General features: G+C 44.9%; 1 protein-coding gene across 2 annotated transcripts in view; it reads right to left on the reverse strand.

Annotated features, from left to right (window-relative positions):
• The window catches only part of SLC24A3 (solute carrier family 24 member 3), a 141,381-nt gene that overhangs the window by 39,585 nt on the left and 77,579 nt on the right, over window positions 1-24,217 (reverse strand). For both annotated transcript variants that reach the window (XM_035101990.3, XM_088675956.1), the window contains 4 exons: window positions 13,564-13,640; window positions 4,689-4,763; window positions 3,351-3,435; window positions 1,082-1,185 (listed from right to left, as the gene is read on the reverse strand). In XM_035101990.3, coding sequence (XP_034957881.2) covers window positions 1,082-1,185; window positions 3,351-3,435; window positions 4,689-4,763; window positions 13,564-13,640 — 341 coding nt within the window. The remainder of the gene's footprint in view (window positions 1-1,081; window positions 1,186-3,350; window positions 3,436-4,688; window positions 4,764-13,563; window positions 13,641-24,217) is intronic.

Here is a 24,217-nt window from a genome sequence, read left to right on the forward strand (position 1 = left end):
CTTTGCCTGTGGTATGAACAACCCAGATACAATATATCATATAATTTTGGACTGCTCTCTCTTTGTTCAACACTCTTCAGAGAGACTTAACTGGTGACTCCTTTGAAGCAGTGCCGTAGCAAGGGGGCGATGGGGGGATTGCCCGGGGTGCCACCCTGGAGGGGGGGGGCGACACTCGGTGCCCCCAACTGGGGAACATTTTTTTCCTGTTGCATGAGATTTTTCAACTGTTCTTACAATGCTGATTTCATATCTGAAGTTGGTTTTGTTCTGTAAGCTCTAGTTTTTTTGCAATTCATGTTTTTCACTTTTCGCCAGAGCCAGAGCCGTGTGTGTGTGGGAGGGGGTGGCAAAAAAAATTCTGCACCGGGTACCACCTGGGCTTGCTACGCCTCTGCTTTGAAGTTCCAAATATCTACTTGCAAAGAATCTGTAATCCAATATCTGATGAAGGATGATATCCCCGAAACTACTGAGGTTGTTTCAGGATACGAAATTGAAATTCTTAAAGTCAAATTTGAAACTTCTTGATCTTACCTAATGATGGCTACTGAGTCTTTTTTATGTTTTGTGTGTTTAATATGTCTGGACTATTAATGTTTTATTGGACTATTTTTAATTGTCTGAATTATGCCAATAAAGGCTGAATGAATGAATGATTGAATGAAAAGTATTTGTTGAAATGCATAAAAATGAATTTGTAAGCAGGAAGCTTTTATTAATACTGGGGGAGGGGACTGACTTCTAAGGAAACACAGAAGGGTCCTGAGATAAAACATAAAGGTATATTAACTACTTTGTGGGACCTACAGTTTAATCCTACGTCAAACTGATTATGAAAATGCAATGCCACAAGCAGTGTTTAAGGCCTCTAGGGTGGAAGGAGCATTAATGAGTTCATTGTGCTACAGAGATAAATAAAACTGAGCTATCTTACATGTTTGTTACACCAATGGTATAAGAAATGCATTGAACTCTTGTGAAATGTTATATAAATAGAGGCAAGCAGGAGATTACCATACTGATTGTGCACCAGTGGCTACTACTCAAGGGGGGGGGAGATTTAGGAATATTCTCTTACCTGCCCTGCAAAGAGGCCACAAACCCCAATTATGCAGAGTATGTTGAACACAGCAGAGCCAACGATGGTCCCAACACCCACATCTCCTTTTGTGATAAACACACCTGAGGGAAGAAAATAATTCCGGTGTCGCTCAGAATGAACAGGCAGTGCCAAGGGCAGACAGGGTTTCCCACCGCAAACCAGAACAAGTTCAAGAAGACTTCTGGGATTAAGGAGAAAACACAAGAGCATATTTTCTAATACTGAGAGAAGCAGAGAAAATGTGTGTAATAAAAAGATTACTTAAAGGTGTTTTCAGCACGATTAACCAGCTGAACAGTCAAATTCATTATAGTATGGAACAGGAAATAAGTGCAAAGGTTTCTCATCATCTGGTTAGCAGTACATGCAGGTCTGATCAACGCATGTTAGAATGAGATGGTAGAATGAGCTGTTCCACTTCAGGTGGAGGAGACACAATTTTTGAAGGGGAGAGGGGGGGGAGAGAGAGAGAGAGAGACAGACAGACAGACAGACAGACAGAAATACTGCCTGTTTGCAGCTGTGCTGGTTTTCTACTTGCAGGGATCTCTCTCTCTCCACCATGGCAGTCTTAAATGGTACAGGCCTTCTACCACTTTAGGACTTGTGTAGCACCTCATACAAGACCCATTCTACTTCATGTGAAGACCAAGTTTTACTTGAATGCCCGGTGCTGTCTGCTATTTGGGGGGCAATGTGCATAGGATTCCTATACACATTGAGGTATAAATTTGGGGGTGGGAAAATACTTGTTTAAAGTCAACCCGTGTTCAGGAGTTCTTTCTGCATGGTTAGCATTGCATGAGGGGCCTCTGCTGTTGCCCACACATTGGGGGAATCTGGCAGAGGGGAAGGCTGTAGGGCATGTATGGGCTGCCTCTGTGAGCTGGAAATAGGGGTGATCTGTTAATTTTGGTTCTCCATGTTTCCCATTTTCCCCAATCTCAAATTAAGTTCTCTACATTCTCTATATTTCTGCAGAAGTTTGTGATCATTAAAATTCTTCAGCATGACTGAATATTCAAATTTGGCCTTGATCTAAGAATGAATAACAGTGTTTGGAGGCCAAATTACCTGGTGTGAATGTGCTGAATCCTCCCCCCTAAAGACCACACATAAGCACATTGATCAACCTAAACTTAGAGAGGTGAACCGGCTGAGCTTGCCACATCCTGTGGCTCTGATCCTTTCTTCCCAGGATCTCTCTGTCCTGCAGGGGCCTGAGCTGCCTCCTTGTCTGACCATGGCTGCTGGTGCAGGGTTGCCATATTTCAAAAAGTAAAAACTAGGACACCCTGAAAGTTGTTGAGCTCCCCCCCCCCACTGGAAGTCATTTCTGCCTTTGAAAATCCAGGAAAATGTATGGCAGCTCTATGCTAGTGAACATGTTTTTTTTCTTAACACAAGGCCATTTTTTAAAGGTAGCTTTCCACTTCCTCCAAGAGATTTTGACTCACTAGCAATCAACCGACCTGACCTTGCAGTGTGTTATATACAGTACTCTGAGAACTACGGAAAATGACTGTGCTGCTCCCCACTCTCTCCACCTAACCTTTACTACCTCAGATGCAACAAAAGAAAACACGAACATTTGAGACTGCCTTCTTACACCAAATCAGTTTCCATCCATCCCAATATTAACTACTTAAACTGGTAGCGGTTCTCCACCATCTCAAGGTCCTTCCTACCTTGCTACCTGAGATCCTTTATGGAAGTGTTAGAATCTTTATGCGTACAAGGCATGTGCACCTGACTGAGTTACGGTCCAATCCATTTTCATTATCTGTGCAGCTTCACATTGGATGTTTCATAGTCACATCTAGTTGTAGACTGAGCCATTCTTCACATCTCCTTCTGCATGGCACATGACAACAGGGATGCCATTCAAAAGCATATTGTTTTGTACTTACTAAGAACACACAGGTGTGAAAATTCCCAACAAACATAATATTTTCCTGGGTAGTCATTCCAGGAAGATCATCCTGGCATGTTGTTGGCACTGGGGCAATCTTCCAGCAACATCCATGCCATCCTTCTGCCAATGTTTATTGGACTAAGGCTAACCTTATGGATTTGGTTACAGGTAGGTAGCCGGATGGCTTATGGATTTGGTCTTCTACCCCAAACCACGGTGTGCATATCTATCCCCCATCGTCTTTGTGGGAAAGATAAGGCACAAAACTATTTAAAAAAACTGAATTTACTTTCACAGTTACAGCAAGAAGGAAGCGGGTGATTTAGTTACCTATGACAGATGTAAACAGTTCTGGAGCAGAGCTGCCGGCTGCCATGAATGTTGCCCCTGCGACATCTTCACTGAGGTGCAGGCGCTGTGGAAGAAGAGAAAAGTCTCTTATCAGAAGCAAAATATAACACGTCCCCAGGCCATGAGTGTTTCAGGACTCAGGATTCATGGTCGTCTCCAACATCCTCCCCAAGCAGAATAGTATCAAAGGATCTGCAATGCAGTAGTAGCTGCAGCAGAATCCTTCCCCCAAAGTATTACCTCCAATGTCACTCGGAGGATGTTGGAGGTGTGCAAGGGGCATGCAGTAGAACTCTTTAGGGATGCCATTTATCTTTCTGATAGTTTGGGAGCACTGTCATGGCTACTCTGCATGGTTTCATCCTATGGTGCTCTAGAGACACACAGTTTTTTTTATAGCTTTACTCTTGTCTGTGTTTTTCAAATGGGACATTAGCACATTGTTTCTCTAGCAGCTTTCTACTGATGTTCAAAATAATTAGCTGTCAGCTGCTGCCTGAACTTGAGAAATTATTTATATTATTGTTAAATTATCATATCAATTACTTGTCTGCTGGCAAGAGGAATTATCAGCCTGTCCCATTTGATTTTCCATGTATAAACATAGCTGCCAAGTTTTCCCTTTTCTCACGAGGAAGCCTATTCAGCATAAGGGAAAATCCCTTAAAAAAAGGGATAACTTGGCAGCTATGTATAAATGTCACATTATTTCATACTTACAATGTTATAAATGATTTCAGTTGTCAAAACTTTACACACTTAAGTCAATGTTTCTCAGGCTTGGGATTTTAATAACAAGCTTTTCATGTTTCAGTTTTATTTTGTATGATTTTTACCTTAAATTTGTGATAGCTCAAGCTCAATGAAAATATCAAATAAGAGTAGATTTTTATTTTTACCTCTTAACGGGTAAGATCAAGTAGTCCTTCTGCTGATCCACACCATACACTTAAAGCTCATTCAATACACTTTTAAAGCACATGACTTAGTACTTGCTTCATATGCTACGGGGTTGGCAGTGGCCTTAAATCAAGTTGCGACAGTTCTTCATGAAAGCTATACCAATCACAGTGATATTTTTCTAGAAAAAGAGGTGCCAGAGCTCCCCATGAACTTCTCCCTTGTTCTCTTACCCTGGCAATGGAGCCCACCTGAGGGGTGCTGTAAATGAGCTCCAGCAAGATCCAGCTGGAAAAAGATCTGGCTTTGCCCATAGAAATGAAGTGTGTGAAACTAATGGGATGTAAACAAAGGTTACAATTCTGGTCTGGTAATTCCATTAATAAATTTGAGTAAGTAGCATCAACATAGACTTACTTCACAAATCTTTTCCAACGAAGGGACAAAGAAATCATCACAGACAATAGCCAAAGCATAGAACATGTAGACAGCCTGCAAGAACAGAAAGCATGGTGTTTACAAGGCACCAGTTAAAACAGGATACTGTCATAATTCAATTATTTTAAAAGAATTAAGAACACATTATGTATACAGTGGTACCTCTGGTTAAGAACTTAATTCGCTCTGGAGGTCCGTTCTTAACCTGAAACTGTTCTTAACCTGAAGCACCACTTTAGCTAATGGGGGCTCCCACTCCAGCCGCGCCGCACGATTTCTGTTCTCATCCTGAAGCAAAGTTCTTAACCTGAGGTACTATTTCTGGGTTAGTGGAGTCTGTAACCTGAAGCGTCTGTAACCTGAAGCACCTGTAATCTGTGGTATCACTGTACTGGTTTGAAATGACATCAAAGATACACCACAGAATTAAATTGGTGTTGTCAGCGGTTGTTACGGCTACCCTTGAGTAACGACCTTCCACATACTTGTCTTTAAAAGAGTCTTTATTAGTGCATGTTATTTACAGTGTAGTGAGCTGTCGGTTTCATGTCCTCTCATTCCGTTTCAGAATCCGGCACTGTCCCTTTTCGCGACTTTGACCAACATAACAGGCTCGGGACAGTGAATCTCCTCCCCTTTCTCCTCCTCCTTAATTCCGATGCCAGGGGAAAGGGTCTACGCTCCGTCATTTCCCTCTCCCCGCTTTCCGCCTCTCTCTCTTCCCGCCTGTGGAGCAGGGGCTCTCCCATGCTGCCGGAGACCTGGCACTCTCTCTCCGCTTCCTGACTAGCCCCTTCAGACCCCGCGCTTTCATGGCTGCTTAGGGACGAACTGCTCCTGATGAGAGGGGGAGGTTCTCTGTAATCTCTCCCCCTTACATCCGTAATAGTCATCCCTGCTCTCTAGGGAACCCTGGAATCTGCAGTGTGTGTGAGAGAGGGCTGTATTTAGCAGATAAATCTCAGTACTCATCCAATCCTCTACTCATCCCAAAGACACATCCCTACCCAGAGATGTAATTTTATCATGTACTATTATTATGTGTATTTGTTTAAAAGTGCTGGTTTTTCATTTCTTTTTATCAATTTTATGCCAATTTGTTTTAAATGTTTGCTTTTTATTGGTATTTTTAAATGAAAATTTCTTCTTGCTTAATAAAAACTGCTTAGAGGTTTTTGGTGATTAAGAGGTATATGAATCTTGTCAAATAAAGAAAATAGAATTATTTGTGGAAATATGTAATATATGACCCTGTTCTGTGGAGTTAGCATCCCTGATGAGATTGTACTTTATGCAAACAATTGAATAAACTTCTGTTTCAACAAGCTTTTTCTGCTCTCAAAAGGTCTTTCTCATAGAAGTTTATTCTGTGTTCTTTTTCAACCTCTCGTTGGTTGTGGGTTTTTGTACTGTTTTTAAAGCTGTTTTAGTTGTTTTGAGGCTCATTTGAAAACAATTCATACATTAACAAGCTAACGGTAATACAGTAGTACCTCGGTTTATGAATTTAATCCGTTCCGAAAGTCCATTCTTAAACCAAAACCATTCTTAATCTGAGGTGCGCTTTCCCTAATGAGGCCTCCTGCCGCCGGTGCCCTTCCACCGTTCAGCTTCTGTTCGTAGACTGAGGAAAAGTTCGCAAACCGGAACACTACTTCCAGTTTTGCGGAGTTTGTAAATCAAATAGTTTGGAAACAGGGCTGTTCTTAAACTGAGGTTCCACTGCAAAATCAATATATTTTTGTAGTGTAGCTATGTCCCAAATTGCATTTGACACACTTTTAAGATTTTCAGTATGCAAAGTGCTCCGTTATTTGTTTTGCGTCTGGAAGGTACAGGGACAGAGTGGTGGAGAGTTCAAGGATGTGTAGGAGAATCACGACTGCCGTCACCGCTGTCTGGCGAGAGAATCCTGAGCTCCGGGATTCCCTAGTGTTGCGAGGGAGGGGGGAGCCGTGAAAGCGACGCGGACTCCCAAAAGAGCCCCAGATCGAGCGTTCTGGGGATGGGGGGACTCAGCTGCACTGTTTTTCAGTCTCCTCCGTCCCCCAGTAGCCCTAATAAGGGTGCTGAGAGCGAGCGGAGTGGAGACGGGGTGCTTGAGTTAAACTGCTACCCTTGCAACGCGAAGCTTCGTGCCAGCAGCCTGGAGCGGTGGATTCTTCCAAATTAGTTGGATTTGAGAACATTGGACACCGTAAGGAAAAAGACTTTGAAATAAATTTTAATTGGATACGGGATGAGATTTAAAGAGGAAGTTGATCCCTCCCATTGCGTGAATCGAGATGCAGTTAATTTGCCCGAAGCCGGAAAGACTGACAGGAAGCATTCAATTATCAAAAATTGGAGCTAAAACCTTTTCCCTAAGGCAGGGTAAAGGGGAGAAGGATTCAACTTAGCAAACCCCCTGTAAAGATCTTTATTCTGGATCGGGGAAAGTCCCCCTGAAAGCTGGAGTCGGGTCCCTGGAGGGATCAGCGAGCCGCTATTGTGACATCATAATAGAAAGGAATTTGCTTGCCTCTTTGAGGCTGGAAACTGTCAGCAGTGAAGAGAGCACAAAATATAAGGCTGTGTAGATGAAGTTGGACAATGCTCTTTTCATAAATGGACACAAGATTTTTAAGATAAAGAAGAATTAAAAATGAGAGTATGTAACCAGATCGGACATAACTTTTGTTTCTGAACTTTGGAAATAAGAACTACGCCATTTCCTGTCTAGTAATCTCTGCTTTCCCAGGAAATTTAAGACGAGCAGGATGTCAGTAGTCACAACATAATCTGACTTGGACCTTCAAAAACAACTTCTGGAACTTATTGAAGATTTAAGATGTGACGTGTATCAGAACACAATACAGATTGCAAAAATGAAAAAAATAATTCAAAGCTGTGTGGAAAATGAAGAAGGATTATTCCCAACTGAGAATTTAGACAAGAAAGACGACAATGTAGAATCAAAAGAAGAAAAGGAAGCTGAAGGGAACATTGTTCCCCCAGTGAGAGGGGGGAAACAAGATTCCTGTTTGACTCCAAGAGCTTTTAAATAAGAACCAGTATGGAATAATGCCCTCCCAGTGAGAGAGGGAGGGCAGAATTCATATTGGGGCCAGAGTTTAAGAGAAAGAAAAATTGTGAAAAGGCTAAAAAGTGGGAAAGCAGCTGGATGGTGTTTTGTAACATTTAAAGAATTGGGGAGGCAACAGGGGATGACCAAGGAAGAAGGTTGGATAGGAAGGGACAGGGTGGGAGTGGGGTGAGGAGTAATAATGGATGTTACTTTTTTATTGTTTTAGATGGTCTGAAACTGGAATGACCTATGGAACTCGCTGAATCATCTGGGAGACCCTGAATCCAGGGGAAGGGGGGCTGATTTAGTTTTAAGTGATTACATGATATTATGTTAGAAAAATTAATATTTGAATTCAAGGAAAGTTTTTGGTAATAAATTTTAGGCTAAGGGGAGAAATAAAAGATAGAGGACGGGAAAATAATTTTTGATTTGGATTAATTGATTAATTATTGGTGAAGGATAGTGGATGTTTTTCAGAATAGAATAGTTGAGAGATAAATCATTCTAACACATTTTATCATTAAGATACAAAATGAAAATTGCTTAATTGAGACCCAGTATGGGGGGAATTGAGGAAGTCAACTATGTTAATTAAAAAAAATGTAAGAATTGTTATGTTTTTCTTTTTATGTTTTATTTTTGTTTTATGTTTTTTGTGATTTTTGTGAATATTGGAAAATGAATAAAAATTATTTGGAAAAAAAGGATGTGTAGGAGAATCAGCAGGAGCACCGGATTGGCTCTGACGGTGCTAAAAATATGTAATTAATGCCACTAATGAGAAAATAAAATGAGGTTGCAAACATCACTGTTGAATGTCAAATGAAATGGCATCATTTCATGCTAGTGTTTCATGTTAAGGGTTGGGTTACAGCATCAAAGCACCCATTATAATCTGTGTTCCATTGTGCCCCTGTCTTTCCTGGATTATGCAAGTTCCTTCTCATAGTTCCCTTTTGTTTGCTTTCATTTGAAATCCTAAAGAGAAACGCTTTGAGGCTGAGAGCTAGCAGCAAGGCATAAGCAACAGAGTACATGGGAGTTGAAGAGTGAGCCCCTCCACAGAGCCATCCGAAGAAGCCATCCCAACTGTAGAGCTAGAACCAGAGGGAGCTGGCAGCAGCCATAAAGGAGAGTGGGCAGGAGGGGAAGCTTATAGGGAAACTGACCTGCTATCAAGGGAACAGGTAGACAAAGGAACAATATTGGATGCCTGGAGGAACACTTGCAGTACGGGAGCCTCACAGGGAAGACCAGAGTCTGTCAGAAAGTCCCAGTGCCACAACTACCTCTTCCTCCACATGCCTTGGTTACTTTTAGCTTGGTAATGAAAGGGTCAGGGAGTACTCAATCTGATGCTGGGACCTTCAATTGCTCATCCTTAATGGATAGCCAGGCCTGGATGAACCAACAGGCTCCTTGGGAGCTATGCTGGGACCTGAGAGAGCAACACTGCCTCTTCTTCCTCAACTCGGCATCCCTTTGTTTTATTTTACACTAGTTGGCCCGGCCACGCGTTGCTGTGGGTTTTTGTGTTAAATGGACCTTTTCCTGTCAAATGGACCTTCAGAGTCTCCCTTCAGAGTCCCCTCACCTGCCCTGTCCCAACCCTGACTCCCCATAATAATATGATATCACCTGCCAGTTAGGGGAAGAGCCTGATTGTGCCTGCAGGATGGAGCGAGGCAAGCATGGAGCATACCTAATAGCAAAAGCTTTGATCAAGTGCACCTTACCCTGGGATTTCACCTATTTGTCCTAGACACCTGAAGCTAAAACCCTGAAACTCCAGGTTAAACATGGGAGACCTGGCAACCCCTCCCCCTTTTTTGTTATGTTCAGTCAAGAATCCAGAAGATGTGATGTCTACATAAAACAAACTTTTCAGTCAGTTATTTCCTCTTTTACAAGCCAATAATAGTGCCTGGTTAAAATGTTCCATTACAAAATCTAGCACCTAATAACCAGTGAATTTGATCATGTTTGCAGCCACATTGTGATGACTTTCCAGTTCTCTCAAACCACTAAAAGTCCTGCGATTGGCATAGGTCCCTACCTATTCTATTGCCATGGAAAAGGTTTGTTACTACAAGAAGATGCTGATCACTAAATACATACAAATACAGAGCCAAATCAAATATGCAGAAACATCACGCAGCAGAGTCCTTTCTGGGCTGGAACACTTCAAATGGGAGAACACATACCGTATTTCAAAAACGAAACCCTGCATATGGAAAGTTAAACTGCAACTTTTCCATGTGACAAATGGTTATAGCAAGTGACATTGCAGAGTTTTGTCTGCATTTGGTAGATTGTCTCATGCAAGCTGAGTATCACAACTGGATCAGAAACGTATGTGGGGTGCCACTGCTAAAAATAAGCAGCAAGGATTAAAATTCTCATGAAAAGGTTCATCACTTCCAGTTAAACATGGAATTACTGTCTGAAGTATTCTTAGTCAAATAACTATTGCGAGGCCATGCCTAGTTCCCAACTCAGAGGTTGAAAGAGGAGTGTGGAGGGTATTTGCAGATGACAGAAATATTATGTGTTGGGCAATGGGGATGGGGGCCTTAGGCCTCTCCTCACTTTTCAAGGCAGACTTCCCCACACATAAAAACCCCCATAGTTGTGGATTACAGGACAAAACTATGTAATCTTGTACTATGATAGGTTTTTAGTGTTGTTTTGAGTACTGAACAAGTATATCTAGCTAAAAAAGTACTGCACACAAGATCTAGTTAGAAATCCAAGTGTACCACAACCTAGGCTTGGGAGGTCTGAGTGGGAAGCAGGAAGCTGGAATGCAACGATGAGAAAATGTTGATCTGCTGATTGGACAAAGGAAGAAAAGCAGGCTCAGGAGCAGGGGTGGGAAACTGGTGATCCTCCACATGTTGTTGGACCCCATCCCTGACCATTGGCCATGCTGGCTGGGTCTGGAGAGGAGCTGAAGTCATCAACATCCCACCCCTCCTCTGTGTCTGAGAAGGGTGTTGAGGTGGGCCTGAGCCGCTTACAGATCATACTAACTCACCAGACTCTCCCAACTTAAAGCCATCAAGTTTCCAGCTTAAGCTATGAAGTGCCTGATAAGAAACTCATCATCTGATGTCCTCAAAGGATGTAAAAACAGTGTGCTATTAAAGGGCCATGCACGTTGCTTCCCAGCCAATGTCAAGCAGTGCTAGTCCTGACAGGGGATCGGCACATAGCTTTCGTATGGAGACATAAATAAAACATCTCAACCCAACCCAACCCTATAAAGACACTAGAGATAAGCAAGGAATTAATTAATGGTCTATTGGTTAGAACTGAATTCTCATAATTTCAACAGCATAACAGTAGAGAAAACATTCAAATCAGCTGAATAACTGATCCCATAAAAACTCATATCAGTTTCTCTCAGTGACACAAAAGAAAGACTAATGGCAAGAAAGCTCATTACTTCTTTCGGCATTTTAAAACTGATTTTAATTTAGATGGAAGGTCAGAACACATCTTGCGCACAAGTCTATTACGCTCTCTGCCACATGTATAATTTCCCCAATGTTTCGCCCAAGGTGAAGGAGGCAAGCATGTGGTTCTTCATACATTGGGACCAGTTATGTTAAATAAAGGTGGGCAGGGACCAGAGTTTAGTTGCAGACAACATGTTTTGTACCCAATGATATAAACCATATAAACTCAAAAATGATTCATTTAATTAAAGAGAGTTCTTCAATTCAAATAATGAATGTCCTATTTCTGACAAGAACATAAATGAATTAATAGCGTTATCAGTTTATAGTGTTATCTGAGGTGTCTCTTTAAAGGAAAAGATGTATGGCAACCGAAGTGTGCATCCATATGGTCAGAGTTGTGTTGCTTATTGGTATGATAATTATTTTCTGTAACAACATTAGTTTTAGAAGTTGTGTATAACATCTTAAGCATTGGTAGACTCGTCTATGTTAATTATTTGGCTGGTTATTTGAGGGCTTTGCTTGCCTGGTCTGAAGATAAGCAGCTGTACTCTAAAGGAGCTGGCTGCTTACCAGAAAGGAAGTTGCTCTTCATGAACAGAAGAGAAATATGCAGAAGAGAAAAAGACCCGTGATATGTATTGCGCCTACATTGAGGAGACAGTGGCCTGCCATTTCAGTAGCCAGGCTGCTAATGGGAAGTAGGAGGTTTGATCTGGCCCAACCGCATTGGCTGCCAGTTAGTTTCTGGGCTCAATTAAAAGTGCAGGTTTTGACCTATAAAGCCTTATGTGACCCATGACCACAAAACCTTAAGCGATAGTGTCTCCCCACATGAATCTACCCAAATTCATCATCTGGGGCCCTTCTTGGTGAGGGAGGTGTAGATGGTGTCACAAGATCAGGCCTTCTCTGTGGTGGCTCCCTGGCTGGAATGCCTCCCCAGAGAGATGTGCCTGGCGCCATCACTATCAACTTTCAGGTGACAAGTGCAGACCCTCAAAGTGTCCCTATTTTCCAGGGACAGTTCCAAATTGACAGAAGCCCCCGGTTTCTGATTTGATCCCGCAATGTCATGCTTTTCCTTACGACGTCCCTATTTTTATTAGAGAAATATTGGAGGGTATGCAAGTGAAGACATTTTTTACTCAGGCATTTCACTTTACTGATTGATTGATTGATTGATTGATTATTTATTTATTGAGTGCTCTTCATCTGGAGATCTCAGGACGGTTCACAACATAATCAAGGTGGGGTGTGCCATTTTTAGTGTTATTGTCAGTGGAGAACTTTTACTTAATAATGGTTTTTAACGTTTCAATAGTACTTTAAATGTGGTATTTTATGCTTTTTTAAAGAGGCGGAGAGGGGGTTGCAGTCAGTGACAAATAAATATAAGAAATAAAAATAAATAAATAGTGCCTGGGTGCAATAGCACTCTCCTCACTTCTTATTTCCTTAGGCTGGTGCCAACATAGTCATGAAAAAGACCACGGGTGCAAAGTGGCTATGAGCTCCTCTCTGGAAGCCTGTACGTTTGTGCATTTGTGCCAAGGCAAGGTTTGGCTTAGTCTAGCATGACATGAAAACTGACTCATTGATTCAATCAAGTTCTCTTGGGGTCCATTCAAAAAGGATTCAAAGAGAGTCAATTATTCTGTAAACTACAAACCCTGAATACATTGGCATAAATGACAAGTGAATCTGTGCAATGGAAGACAAGAACACCTTCCTACAAATAGTTTCTGTTGAAAAATAATTAAATGGCTAAATATATATTTTTAAAACCCTGTTGTGGTAGCAGGAACGCCAAGCTGGACCCAACATGGAGGGGGGCTGTCATGTGTGCATGTCATCTCATGTGCGACACCCCGCCCCCAGCAGGCCACACTTGCAGGCTCACTCTGGCGATCCCAGTGGGTGGCGTGGAGGGCAAAAATCACCCTCCAAGCCTCCTGCTGATCCTGGCACTCGGGCAATTGCGGAGGGCAACAGAGCTTGCCCAGGGGCAGCGGGGGATGGCAGCCACTACAATATTGAGGGGGGCATTGCCCCCTGCTCAAAATATTGAGGGAGCTGAAGCGCCTCGTGCCCCATATACCCAGCGCCACTGTGTGGTAGCCATAGATCTTCACTTGCTGCTGAACATTTAAAGTATTTAAACTATTTATAAGGCATTTTTGAGGCTGGTGGTGACTACAGATTGGCATTATTAATAATTGTTCCTGCTGACGTTATCTCTCAATTATAATTAGTACTGTATGGTGTAATTTTTTTTATTAAAAAAGCATAATTTGCATATAGGCAAATAGTGACTCACACAGAAGGCGTGCAAAACGACTGCTCCATGCCGCCGGTTCTCATTTGTGAAGATGTCATTAGGGAATTCATTGAGAGCTAGAAAGGAAAAAGGAAAAAATCAAGCAAATGGAAACATTTATTTAGTTCATAGTAAAGATACTTTAATTAAACAAACCAAGTGCTTCTGTAGGCTGACAATCCTTTCATTTTCCTGCCATGGAAACTCATACTGTGCATGTTACTTTTAAATTACTTCATTGTCCCCTGGCCATTTTAAGCCTTTCTGGGTAAACATTTATTGGGAAATTTGATGCTACACTTCTTGTAACAGTATGTGTCATCAAGTTGCCTTGGGCACAGCCAACAAATTCTAAACACAGTGTTCTGTTCTGTAATCTTCAGAGTTGTACTACTGGACATAATTATAAGAGAACTTTCTAAACACGTAATTAGATTATGATATTTAAACTGTAACTGTAGCCAAGACAATGCATTCTTAGGAACCTTACAGTTTTTACGCTTATGATTCCTCACATGATTTGAACAATGGCTAGATTACACTGTGTTGTTGCTTTAAGTCTGCCCCAATGAGCACAGATATGAGAACTTAATTCTAGGAACTCTGAAATAGTGGTGGTGAGCATAAGGAGAGAAGGTTGAATGCAGAGGCGTCTTTCCCATAGGGCTTAGTGGCTCGTTGCGCCAGGGCGCCAGCCTCTCAGAGGCGCCCAGTGAGTGGGGGAGCTGCGCGGCTTTGCTGGTGGCCTCCCCTTTCCCTGAACACCGCCAGATGGTTAGCGGGGCGCAACGAGCCACTAAGCCTTATGGCTCCACCGCCGCCTCCTCTCCCTCAGCCGCAGGAATCCCCTCGGCCACTGGCTGCCAAGCCGCTGTTGTCTGAAGGAGCTGTGGGAGCGGCTCCCGAGGGGCCTCCTCTGCGTCACCAGTGCCCGTTGCCCCCCACCACCACCTGGGCAGCAGCGAGAGTGCTGGCAGTGGGCTGTCGTTGTCAGGCAGCGGAAGAGGAGGCGGCACCCCGGAGCCTCGCAAGCGAGCATGGGGTTCCAGCGGTCTGGCCAGCCACGCCGTGGCAACCACATCGGTGGCCTGTTCTGTGGGCTACGAGGTGGTACGCAAGTTGGGCCCCGAGTTTTAAATTCTGGGAAAGGGAGGGGGCACCGGAGGGATCTTTACGCCACGGCACCAGATGTGCTTAAGACAGCCCTGTTTGAATCATCACTTGGTCATCCCTGCCAAGTGGCAACTGAGGATGTGCCTCCTGCTTTTACCAAAGATCATCGCTTGGTGCCTATGTTTGGCTAGTTTGGCAATAATGCTTGGACATGATTAGCAGCTCCCAGGGCCGTCTTAAGCACTCCTCCGCTGCCTGATGACATCCCGCTGCCGGCGCTCTCACTGCTGCCCAGCGGCTCGAGGAGCAAGAGGTGGTTGCTACGCCGCCGTCTGTGCTCTGGGGAGTGGTGGCGGTGGGGTGGTGGCGGGCACTGGTGATGCAGAGGAGCCACTCCTGTCACCGCCACTGCAGGGATAGGTGAGGCCGCCGGCAAAGCCGTGCAGCTCCCCCACTCGCTGGGGTGCCCCTGAGAGGCCGGCACCCTGGCGCAACGAGCCACTAAGCGCTATACGAAAGACGCCTCTGGCACCTCCCAGCCACAGCAAGCCACTGATGTTATTAGCCTGCACTTGGTACTGCTATCTACCTATCCAGGAGCAGGACCTGCAATGTGTAGCCCTGCCTCCTCGCTTAGTTTGCCAAATGATGCCCAATGCTAACAATCAAGGCGATGCCTACCTACTTTTAAAAATAACTTTTTATTGCGTTTTATAAACAAGGATCATAGGAATAACAAATGATACAAATAAACAGACCAAGTATTCTCATGTCATTTGTCAATCACAAAAATAGCACAATAAATTTGCAGTAATATCTACAACATATATGGTAGTTCATTATTAGTGCTCAATTAATTTAGCAAGATGCTCGGTTGCACAAATCAAGCGCTTTCATTTTCTTGGTGGGAATCAATTTGTACCTGCAGCAATTGCTGCCTATAAGGCAAAATCCGCCTCCCAGCTTCTATACGGGATCCCCTTATGGATATCCAGCTTTAACAACAAAGTAGAAGGAGTCCAATCATCCTTCTTTCGGCAAATCCTTGGAGTACCAAAATGTGTGCCATACCTGGCTATCTGTGCAGAATTGGGCCAACACCTTCTTGAGACAAGAGGGTGGATCATTACTTTTAAATATTGGCTAAAAAATTCATTTTAATACCGATCCAGATAGCCTGATATCCTATCTTCTGAAAGATAGCCACAGCTTTACATGGTTCTCTAATATTTCCAACAAACTTAGGCAACTAGGCCTTTCAGTGGATTCCCTCCTGACATATGAGGATTCATATATCTTTACTCTTATTAAGCAGAGACTGCTTGATATTGAATTCCAGAAACTTCATCCTGCCCAACCTCTAGTATGCTCGCCTGCCTTCCTGGGGCTGCCGCCGCACCAAGGATTGATACCTAATTATTTATATGACCTGGTATCTCCTTTTTATCGCAGAGTATTTATGTTGGCCCGTCTAAATGCTTTTCCATTCTCTGTGTTAGCCGGAAGACTCAAAGGCATCCCCTACTGGAATAGATTATGCCCTTGTGGCCAGAAAGAGGTAGACTCTATGGCTCACATGATTCTGGACTGTCCCCTTTCTAATTTCTTTTATTTTGCCCCCCTCTTATCCTTTATGAGACCTGGAACCCTCCCCAACAAGGAAACAGTGGTCCAGCTCTTGCTGAGGGATGACTTCCCCGAAATTACCAGAATTATGGCCCACTACTTGTCCAGAATTTATGTAATTAAAATCAGTACATCTAGCCTTCAACAATGATAGCTGAGGATCCCTTGTGTGCCTCTTCCTCCTCCTGCTCACCATTATTTCTGTATGATGTAGAGTTACTATTTATACTAATGTCCTACCGGTATATGTTTTATATATTTTGTTTTTATATTTTATATATATGCCAATGTATAAGTTCTTGGTTTGTGAATTGGTTTAAACAAAAAGAAAGGGAAAAGAGGATAGAAAAGAATTAACTAGGGTTGCTACCCGTCTCTAAAAAAAACCATGATCATCATTTTTCTTTGGAGAAAAATGCCTCCTGTCATGTACTGAAGCTCCTCCTCCTCCTCTTCCAAACTGTAGAGGCAGAGGGTGGGTCCAGTGGGTCCGGTGGGAGGAGGAAAGCAAGAGCTTGAGTGGAAGTTTTTGAGGGCAGAGGGTGGGGTGGGGCTGGGAGGAGGAGTTTGAGAGAGAGAGTTTTGTGCAGCCAGAGGGTGGGTCAAGAGCAGGGGGGGTTGCAGTACATGGGCCTGTTACAGGCAGGGGGGCAGCAGATGAGTTGGAGAGCAAGTGAGTGGGTTTGTAGGGGCCTGGCTTGGTGTAGAATAAATAGTTTTTGCACGAGCGGGGGGGGGGGAGTGGGTCAAACTCAAAGAGCGTGTGTGTGTGTGTGTTGAATGGCCCTGGTTGAGAGCAAGGGAAATTAAACATTTTGCACAGGCAGAGGCAGGTGGGTCAGAGATGGAGACTGGGAGTCAGAGAGCAAGAGAGATTGCTCTGAAGTCATTTATGTACCAGATAAAGTAATTTTTAGCCCCCAATTCCCCGCGACCTGTTCCAATTTTGCCCGACCAAAGGTGGCAACCCTAGAGTTAAAATATAACATTCAACAGCACATAGCTAAATGCCTTATCAGGAGCCCTTGGGGTTGTGTTTAGATCAGGCACCCCCAAACTTCGGCCCTCCAGATGTTTTGGACTACAATTCCCATCTTCCCCGACCACTGGTTCTGTTAGCTAGGGATCATGGGAGTTGTAGGCCAAAACATCTGGAGGGCCGCAGTTTGGGGATGCCTGGTTTAGATTAAGTCTGAGTAATAGTCAGTTACGAATGAAACAACATAAAGTGTTAATCTCTCAAGGAGCACTGTTTTCCAAACTGTTTTGTACCAATTGTCCATCATTGTGCCAGAAAGGTTTTTCCCATATATGATTATTGTTGTGTATTGAGTCAAAGGATTTTATATCTGTACAGTATTACTATTGTCTGTATTTACATTAGGATAAAGTAACTGCCTTTTGGTTCCAGAGGGTACAGCTACTATTGGTTCATTTAAGCTGCTGTATTTGGATCCTCTGTCTTATTGGTTTCCTCCAAAAGGCAGCACTGTGATTGCCTGATATTGTTCCTTCCAAAATGTATCCCTTTCTAGCTAGTCCCCCGTCCCTATAAATGTAGATTTCCTCTCCTCAGAGCTTAGTCTTGTTTGCTTTAATAAAGAAGTGTTACTAGAGAACTGTCTCCAGCATATTATGTCAAGAGAGCTGAAATCACGAACCCCACGTCACAACAACTGGCGACGAAGGTGGGATCCGGAATGCTGAGGAGCGGTTAAACGCAGCCCTGCCTCAGAGTCTGGATTGCAGCTGAGAACAAGACTCACTGGCCAGCTGAGAAGATGACCCTGCCCGCTAGGAGAATGGAGAGTCCAAGGGTATTGGAGCCCTTCCAGCCATCAGAGCTCCACACATGGGAAGACTACGTCGAACGCTTCGAGTTCTTCGCAGTGGCTCAAGGGATCATTTGGTTGGTGCGAATGCCCAACAAGCAGAGCTCATTACCCAAAGCATTCATAAGGGGGATGGTACGTAACACGAGGTTCACTGTAAAGCTAATTCTGGTTTGACTTCCAATTGTTGTTTCGTTATTTTATTAATTTTTTGGAATATCAAATTCTTTTTATTCATTTTTCAGAATTTATTATATACCTCTTACAGTTCTTTTTCAATCCTCTCATTATGATTTGCACCAAACTTGGGGCTTTTGAGGACCAGCTGGGTACAGTGCCAAGAGGGCTGCTGCAGGGCAGAGGGAGTGGACAGTCACAAGCAGAACTTCTGCATGTTAACTTTAGGTGAACGGAAGCAGCAAGCTGCTGGAATGATGCAGATTCCAGTGCAACATCCTGGCTTGCACCCACTAAGATTGCCCCTGGGTGCTGCAGCACACAACAGAACCCCCCCCCCAAAAAAAATATGGCAGCAGTTTCCTTTCCCAGTACCTAGGGGACAGGTATAGGGTTGCCAGGTCTCAGGCTTAGGGCTTTAACTTTCATCTCAGGGTTTCCACTTCCAGGGGAAAGAGTATAATTTCAGGGTAAGGGGCCAGGATCAGGCGGATGCTCTGTGCCACATCTGTAGATACCAGGCATACTCAGGCTCATATATGAGGCATCATCCTTTAACTCCATGGCTCTTCTCCCTACATTTCAGGATCTATGATGCTGAAGACTGGGCAGTTCTAGACAGATGTATCAGGTACTATAACAGGATGAGGGAGAAAACCTGACACAAATAATAAAATTATTGACATGCTCTAAAATAGGATTGGGATGCAGGTGGTGCTGTGGTCTAAACCACAGAGCCTAGGGCTTGCTGATAGAAGGTTGGCGGTTCGAATCCCTGCGACGGGGTGAGCCCCCATTGCTCAGTCCCAGCTCCTGCCCACCTAGCAGTTCAAAAGCACATCAAAGTACAAGTAGATAAATAGGTACCGCTCCGGCGGGAAGGTAAACGGTGTTTCTGTGTGCTGTTCTGGTTCGCCAGAAGCGGCTTTGTCATGCTGGCCACATGACCCGGAAGCTGTCTACAGACAAAAGCCTGCTCCCTTGGCCTACAGAGTGAGATGAGCGCGCAACCCCAGAGTCGTCTGCGACTGGACCTAATAGTCAGGGGTACCTTTACCTTTAAAATAGGATTCCCCTTCATGGATCACTGCCTTGTCATGGCGAAGGGGCTTGAATAACTCCAAGAAGCTATGAGCTATGCCGTGCAGGGCCACCCAAGATGGACAGGTCATAGCCAAGAGATTAGACTAAAATGTGATTCACCTGGAGAAGGAACTGGCAAACCACTCCAGGTATTTTGCCAAGAAAACTCCATGGACATAAAAAAGGAAAAGCCTTGAGAAGTGAGAGTTTCCAAGGCATGCTCTGGTTCATGGGGTCATGGAGAGTCGAACACGACTAAGATGACTAAACAACAACAACAACAACAACAACAACAACAACAACAGGGTTGCCATATTTTGAAAAGCAAAAAAGAGGACACACAGAATTGTAAAGCTGGAAGGGGCTCCGAGGGTCATCTAGTCCAATCCCCTTCAATGCAGGAATCTCAACTAAAGCATCCAAAATGCCGCTGGTTGCGGTGGGCCTTACTTCTGAGAGAAGTTCTGAGTTGTATGGCAGGGTCAGAGCTCCACCCTGTCCACCTCCTAAGTCTGCGATTTCTAAGCAGCTTGCAGCGTAGGGGTGCAGAATGACAGGAGGTTGTGAAAGGGAGGTGGGGAAGCAGAGAGTGAACGGCTCACAATGCAGACAAGAGGGAAAGCCAAGTACTTGGATCTAGGCTTGGGGGGGGGGGGGAGGACAAAGCCAGCCCTATGTACAAGCCAGGACACTTGGATGGGAAAAGTTTAACACTAACACACAGGCACAGATTGGTAGCAGGGCTTTGCGTGTCAGCAGGCCACTCGCTTGCCTTCTCCAGACTCCAGCCAAAGCGGAATACCCAATCTCTGCGGCCCTCGGCATGTTTGCTTGGAAGTTAAGCGCCACGTAAACACGCCAACGCATATGCCACAGAGCAGGCTGCAAGTCCTGCCCCAAACTTCCTTGTGAGAAAGCACATCCGCCGCCCTCTCCCAAGCGCAATGGGGGGACAACTCCAGACCTCCTTGCTTCAGCTTGCACTGCTGCCAGCCTTCCTAATACTATCAGACATTTTGTCATATTTTAAAAATTCCCCCAGACAGAAATTTTCACCGTGAAAAAGAGGGCGGGTCCAGGAAAATCCGGACGTATGGCAACCCTATCTCAAAGAACTTGAGCATTTAAAATAACATGACATACAACTTGTTAGGAAGCATGGTTTTCCAGTTTGCATTCTTGTGAATCGGCAGCATTACAGACCAGTCACATTGGCCATTCACTTATAGTTACCTTGTTTGCTTTCATTCTAGTGAAATATAATGTCTTGTGTGTTTTCTTGGTCAGAATTCCAACTGATAAATACATAACATAAATGGATAATGTGAGGACTAGCATGAAATAGTTTTTTATTATATAAAAAAATCTAAAATTTATTATAAAAAAATCTAACGACATATTTAACCAAGCACTGTTACTCTGATGTGTTAAGTGGGGTGGAAAGCACATCAAGGTTGACAGCTGTTTATGTTGTGAACATAGCTTGCAGGCATCCCCTGCAAATTGACTGCAAAAATGGCACTTGGGAAGTTGATTCTCCCCAAATAACACCAAGTCTGATTCTACCAAGCTTACCGTAGAAACATGCCATTTTTGATTAGCAAGCACCAGCCCTGCCTATGGATCTCAGCTGCAATATTATTTTATTCTTCTCCTGGCATATTAACTTAATGAAGGAAATATGAAGGGAGAGATCTCTGTCAGAAGGATGTTTTCTCTGTGGAGTTCAGGCCATCTAGTGTCAAGTATTGTGTCAGGGTGTTGTTGTTGGGTTTTTGTTTTTTTTAAAAAAATGGGCTCACAGAACTTTTTAGGAGTGACAAGGTGGCTTAGGCGCCTGCAGGTTCCGCGCTGCCTGAAACGGCAGCGTGGGACTTGGGTCTGCCTCTCCCTCAGCCGCCCTACAGCTAAGGGGGAGGCGGCAGAGAAGCTCCAAGCGGCGGAGAGGCTCGCCACACCCCCATGGGTGACTCGCCACGCCACACCCCCATGGGTGACTCGCCACGCCACGCTAGCTACGCCGCTGGCAGTCATGCTGTGTATCCATAGCAGTGACCAGAAAAGGAATGATCACTGGGAGAAGAGATGACATAGTGTATCTGCAGCAGCACAAACAGACACCTTCATCTGCCTCAGCTGCAACAAAACATGTCTCTCCCATATCGGTCTCAGCCACAGCAGACGCTGTAACCTTCCAACAGATTTGCCTTCAACCTCAAAGGTGTACTCCTCCATTGTCTCCCGAGATAGACACATGCCAACAACAACATTTAAACTGGCAAAAACTGCATTGGCTCTGCCATTTGTACACCAGAAGAGACGGTTGCAGTACATGAATTAGAAAATACCAGAAGGAAGACGCCCTCCTGACCTATGTTGATAGTCACCTTAGCTCTGTTTTTAATTAAATTAAGAATACAATCCGATACATTTTTACCTGAGATTAAGCCCCACTGAACAAAGCGGGGCTCACTTCCAAGTATACATGCATATACTTGCATCATAAAACTGAGGGCTGGACATGCATGTGTTTGAGCACTGGATTGCTACAGAGGGCCATGAATCTGACTCATTTCCCAGTCTATTCACCACTCTCAAAAATAACCACTAACTGCAATGGCACTTATTGCTGTAGATTGTTCTACTGAATAGTTATTTTGGTCAGATTTGCTATTACTCCACATGCAGCCCTTCAAAATGCAGTCCTTTAATTACAAGGAAACGGGAGGGGATTTAAGGAACAATGTATTCATATATATCACCCTTGAGGTTCTTACCGCACAGGGTGCATTTGGTCTTTTTTTTTCAGTCAATAAAAGCAACTGCAAGCTCATTCAGCTATTTTAATACATCTGATATCCGGTCAAAAATTGACAAAGTCAAGAGGGAGTCTATGACGCAGTCTAGCTGTATGTAGCTCTCATTAAGTAAATAAAATTCAAGTTGATTGTTTCTATTCCCTTGGCTCGCAGCACATACTGTATTCCAGGGCTTCTTTTTTTTCAGCTGGAGCGCACCGAAGTGCAGCTCTGGCACCTCTCAGGAGGCAGGTGCCATTGTGGGCTGGCTTCCTGCCCCTGCCCCACTCCTTCTGCCGCCGCCACCACCAGTTGCCAGGCAGGAAAGCAGATGGGGATGGCATGGGAGGCTGAGGGTGAGGAGAGGTCAGTGCAAGTCCAAGCCTCCAGCACACCAACCCATGAGTCCAACCGCAGCTCTGCTTCTGCCTCCTCAGGGAGACCATCTGATGGCCCAGTTGTGTGTGCATTGCCTTTGACCAAGAACACACCTCTGCTTTGGGCTCAAGCAGCGGCAGTGATGCATGGGGGGGATGCCTGCTCCCCCTTCCTTCTCCTTTCCCTCATGGAAGGACCAACACTTTGAATTGTGCTCGGAAACATACTGGGAGCCAATGCAGGTGTTATGTGGTCTCGGCGGCTGCTCCCAGTCACCAGTCTAGCTGCCGCATTCTGGATTAATTGTAGTTTCCGGGTCCCCTTCAAAGGTAGCCCACGTAGAGCGCATTGCAGTAGTCCAAGCGAGAGATAACTAGAGCATGCACCACTCTGGCAAGACAGTCCACAGGCGGGTAGGGTCTCAGCCTGCGTACCAGATGGAGCTGATAAACAGCTGCCCTGGATACAGAATTAACCTGCGCCTGCATGGACAGCTGTGAGTCCAAAATGACTCCCAGGCTGTGCACCTGGTCCGTCAGGGGCACAGTTACCCCATTCAGAACCAGGGAATCATCCACACCTGCCCACCTCCTTTCCCCCACGAACAGTACTTCTGCCTTGTCAGGATTCAATCCCAATCTGTTAGCCGCCATCCATCCTCCAACCGCCTCCAGGCACTCACACAGGACCTTCACTGCCTTCACTGGTTCTGATTTGAAAGAGAGGTAGAGCTGGGTAACATCCCGCATAGGCGCATACTGATGAACACCCAGCCCAAACCTCCTGATGATCTCTCCCAGCGGCTGCATGTAGATGTTAAAAAGCATGGGGGAGAGGACAGAACCCTGAGGCACCCCACAAGTGAGAGCCCAGGGGTCTGAACACTCATCCCCCACCACCGCTTTCTGAACACAGCCCAGGAGGAAGGAGCGGAACCACTGTCTGACAGTGCCCCCAGTTCCCAACCCCTGTAGACGGTCCAGAAGGATGTTATGGTCGATGGTGTCAAAAGCCGCTGAGAGATCCAGCAGAACTAGGAAGCAGCTCTCACCTTTGTCCCTAGCCCGCTGGAGATAATCAACCAGTGCAACCAAGGCAGTTTCAGTCCCATGATGAGGCCTGAATCCCGACTGGAAGGGATCCAAATGGTCCGCTTCTTCCAGGCTTGCCTGGAGTTGTTCAGCAACCACTCGCTCAATCACCTTGCCCAAGAATGGAAGATTTGAGACTGGGCGATAGTTGGCCATATAAGAGGCACAGCTCCCGACAAAATGGTATAGCCCAGCATTTTGTGATTATGGTTTCGAGATGGTGAAAGGGTAGAAAGTATGGGTTCAAGAGATAAAGAGAGAGTGAAAGAGACTCAGCGAGGGGGGAAGGCTCGTGTGTGTGTGTGTGTGCGTGAGAGAGAGAGAGAGAGAGAGAGAGAGAGAGAGAGAGAGCAGGGCCGGCCCTACATATAGGCTGGGTGGTGCAGGGCACCATGGCGCCGGCCTGCCCGGAGGGCGCCGCGAGCTGCGCCCGCCCGCTGGCCGGTCGGTCCACCGGTCCGCCACGCAGCTGCGCGCTGCGCCCACCCGCCCACCGCGCTGGAAAACGGGACGGAAGGGCGCCGGAGAGATCACGCTGTGCCTGCCCGCCCGCCCA

Source organism: Zootoca vivipara, chromosome 8 (genome assembly GCF_965207765.1).
Source record: "Zootoca vivipara chromosome 8, rZooViv2.hap1.1, whole genome shotgun sequence".
NCBI classification, from domain to species: domain Eukaryota; kingdom Metazoa; phylum Chordata; class Lepidosauria; order Squamata; family Lacertidae; genus Zootoca; species Zootoca vivipara.